Genomic DNA, 3,533 nt, shown 5'->3' on the forward strand with positions numbered 1-3,533 from the left:
TGTATTGTTTATATATTGTTAAAGTAGTAGGTGTTGAGATATGTCTACCTTTGAATATCCAAAAACATGTTTTTGTGAGCAATGGTGTGGAAATGACTTGACAGCCTAAATGTAGTGGGTGTGCTTGTGTGAGGGTGTGTGTGTGTGAGTGTGTGTGTGTGTGTGTGTGTGTCTATGCTGGATCATGTGATATTTTATGGTGGAAAATGTTATACATCTAGTTTGTAAAACTACAGATAGCTGAGAAAATGCAATTATTACATTGAAAAATAGTTTAGAATAATACAGGTCATGAGAAGTGACATCCACTTCACAGGGTCCCTCGAGGACCCGATGAGAAAAATGAATTCCTGGTAACATCTCTGAGAGACATGTGGTTTAATTTTGTTTTTGCCATGCACATATATCCAGGTACATGGGTTTAACAGAAGATGAGTGACTTTGCATTGCATTTCAACCAAAGAGCATATAGACATAGCAAAGATAAATAATTTCAAATCAAACACATTTTCTCATTTAACAGAACTTACCATCAATGGCTAATATGCATTGTCCTTCCCCACATATATCTCAAAATTGTAATTATACGTTTTTCAGTGGCAAGGAACACCAAAGGACTGAATGAGGCGTAGCTATGGACCACAAGAATCTGGATACAGTAGAATATTGGATCATGATTCACTATAATTCTTGCATAAGTGATAATGATGTCCAAAATGGACATGACCACAAAGCAACTCAAGAGCAGCAGGATTGTCTGTGTGGCCCTCAGTTCTGGGGATGATATTGGAGACAGGCTGATTCTGTGAAGGTGCTGGGACAGCCTCCTATGCCTGCACAAGAGAGCCACCATGTATCCATTTGAGATGGTCATTATTCCTATAAAGGTAACTTCCCTGAATGTGAACAGGATGACAAAGATGTCCCGGAGGAAGAAGCTCATGGGCAAAAGAGAGAAGGATTCTGTGATATATAGGAAGTTGTCTGAGGTCAAATTGTGAGTAGTAATAATGGAGATTAAGAGGTGGCTACGAAAATATGAATTGACACACAGGAAAAGAAGGAAAATCAGTTTCTGATGTGAGGATTTATCTTTGAACTTGGCCAAACAGGAGCTTCTGGGGCTGAGGGTGATGACCTGGAGGACACTAAGCAGACAGGTAGTACAGGTGGAGAAGTCTCTCATTAACCTGTACAGGTAGATAAGCAATTTACATGTCAGGTCATCCCATCTTCCACCCTGTGGTGTAAAAATATCTGCAGCTATGATGCCATTGATTACCAGCATTACCAGGTGGATTAGGGCCAGGAGACCAATGGGCAGGTCAGTGGGCTTCGTCTTCTGCCCAGTAATACACAAGGAGATGTGAAAGAGAAGAAGAACGATGTTGGCCAAGATCCCAATTCCAATTCCAACATACACAGTGTTTCTTATGTGAGTATTACTGTATGACTTGTTGGTTTTGCTCATCTTATGGGGAAAGAATAATAAGGTGACCACCTTAGGAAAAAACAAGAAACTGTATTTTTGCAATTATGACTTCTTTCATTAATTCAATGAACACCACTTCCGTCCATAAAATAAAAATGATGCATCCAGATATATCTTTATTTCACATGAAAACACAGTTCTGGTGTTGTGCATAATGGTGCCTAAATTTCCAGTGACTTGAGAGGCTGAGGCAGGAGGATCAAACAGTTGAAGAGAGTGAGAGACCTAAATGAGACTCTGCCTCAAAATATACAGTGAAAAGAACTGGGTGTAACATGGTTCTGGTTCACTTAACCAAGAAACATTCTCCAGCACAAAATCCCCAAACAAACAAAACTTGAGTTTTGTTTCTCACCCTCCAGGACCCATCCCTGTGCCCTCCTTTTCCCAGCATCTCCCAATCTTGTTTGGAATATATGTGCCATTGGGGCCTCTACAATGATGTACAGAGTGGTAGTTTAATTTTCTTGCACATTAAGAAATGCCAACTGGGCACATCAACACACTCATGTAAAGCCAGTGGCTGACAGAGAATTGAACTTTGGAGGCCAGCCTCAGCAACTTATTGAGGCCCCATCTGAAAATGAAAAATGAAATGGGCTGGTGATGTGGTGGGTTATGCACCCCTGGATTCAGTACCTGGTAACCAAAACAAAATCCAAAACAATAAAGCATGGCCATGTATTTTAGAACATGCTTCCTTCTGATTACCTCATGTCTGAGATTTTCTGGAGCAAGAAAGAGTCTTACTTGGTTTTCATGTGCCAGACATTTTTTATCAGGTAGATAATAGCAGGCCTACAGTTTTGGGTGAATTTGATTCGGGTTGATTGCAGGAAACTGGAAATGAGGTCCTCCCAAGCAAAGAGTGTCCATACATTAGATTTGCATGAAGCTGTTTCCTGTTGGCACCATGTTCATACTGATTTATTTACTGCCAGACCAAATATTTGTAACATATAAAGAAGGAAATGTTGATGTGAAGTCTGAAGTCGGAATGGTTAATTTTATGTATATGAACTGCCAATTATACCAGCATCAGCTTTAGCACTCTCTGATGCTGAGGACCATTCATATCAGCTATCAATATAGTCATGTATATTCTGGAGGTATTGTGTGTGAAAATAAGAAAGTATGCAAACCAACCTAGAAAGTCCTTGTAGCACATAATGAATCATCTCTAAATGTTGGCTTCTACTTTTATTATCATACAATTCTTCATGCATGAGACTTGAGATAATCAATTCAGTCCTTTTAATAACAGATCAACTCTGTTGCTACCTGAAACAAGAGGACAGATATTAGAAAATAAACCGCTGGGTATAGTGGCACCTGCCTCTAATAACAGCAGCTCAGGAGGCTGAGGCATGATGATTGCAAGTTCAAATCCAGCCTCCAGGTCTTAGTGAGGTCGTACACAACTCAGCAAAACCCTTTCTATAATTAAAATGTTAAAAATGGTTGGGGATGTGGCCCAGTGGTTAAGCACCTGTGGGTTCAATCTCTGGTACAAAAAAAAAAAAAAAAAAGAAAAGAAAAAAATTTCCAACATAGTAGAATGTTGGCATAAACCCTATAAGAAAACTGTGATTATATTTAGGTCTGCCCTTGGAATTTTCTGATGTACCTGTACATGTCACACTTCCTTAATCCTCCAGCAAGGATAACTAACCTCTTTTAGAATATTCCTGGTCTGTCCTCCTCACTTTTCTCTATCCTCCTTGCTTTCCACTCTCTCTAGCATGCACCCTTTCTTTTCTTTTCTATTTTACTCTCATTTTCTCTCTTACCCTGCAGGGAGACACTCTGTTTGCTTAATAAATTCCCTTATGTGGAAAAAAAAGAATATTCCTGAAATAATACCAAGCATATAGTTCATTTTTTTCCTTCTCAGTGCTTTATAATCAGAATAGCAAATAGAACTGCAATTGAAATAGCTAGGTTTTGTTACATTTTAAGGTTTTAGTTAAAGGACAAGTGTCCAGCACAAGCTTGAAAGATGGTCTCTAAGATTTTATCTGTATTGGAAGTTAAATGTGAC

At 39.0% G+C, this 3,533-nt stretch overlaps 1 protein-coding gene across 1 annotated transcript; it reads right to left on the reverse strand.

Moving 5' to 3' along the window:
- Nucleotides 1-532: 532 nt before the first annotated feature.
- On the reverse strand, nt 533-1,471 carry LOC124971142 (vomeronasal type-1 receptor 94-like). Its single transcript, XM_047534930.1, has one exon. The coding sequence runs from the start codon at nt 1,469-1,471 to the stop codon at nt 533-535; it is 939 nt and encodes a 312-aa protein (XP_047390886.1).
- Between the last annotated feature and the right edge of the window lie 2,062 nt (nt 1,472-3,533).

The sequence above is a fragment of the Sciurus carolinensis genome, chromosome 19, assembly GCF_902686445.1.
Source record: "Sciurus carolinensis chromosome 19, mSciCar1.2, whole genome shotgun sequence".
Taxonomy (NCBI): Eukaryota; Metazoa; Chordata; class Mammalia; order Rodentia; family Sciuridae; genus Sciurus; species Sciurus carolinensis.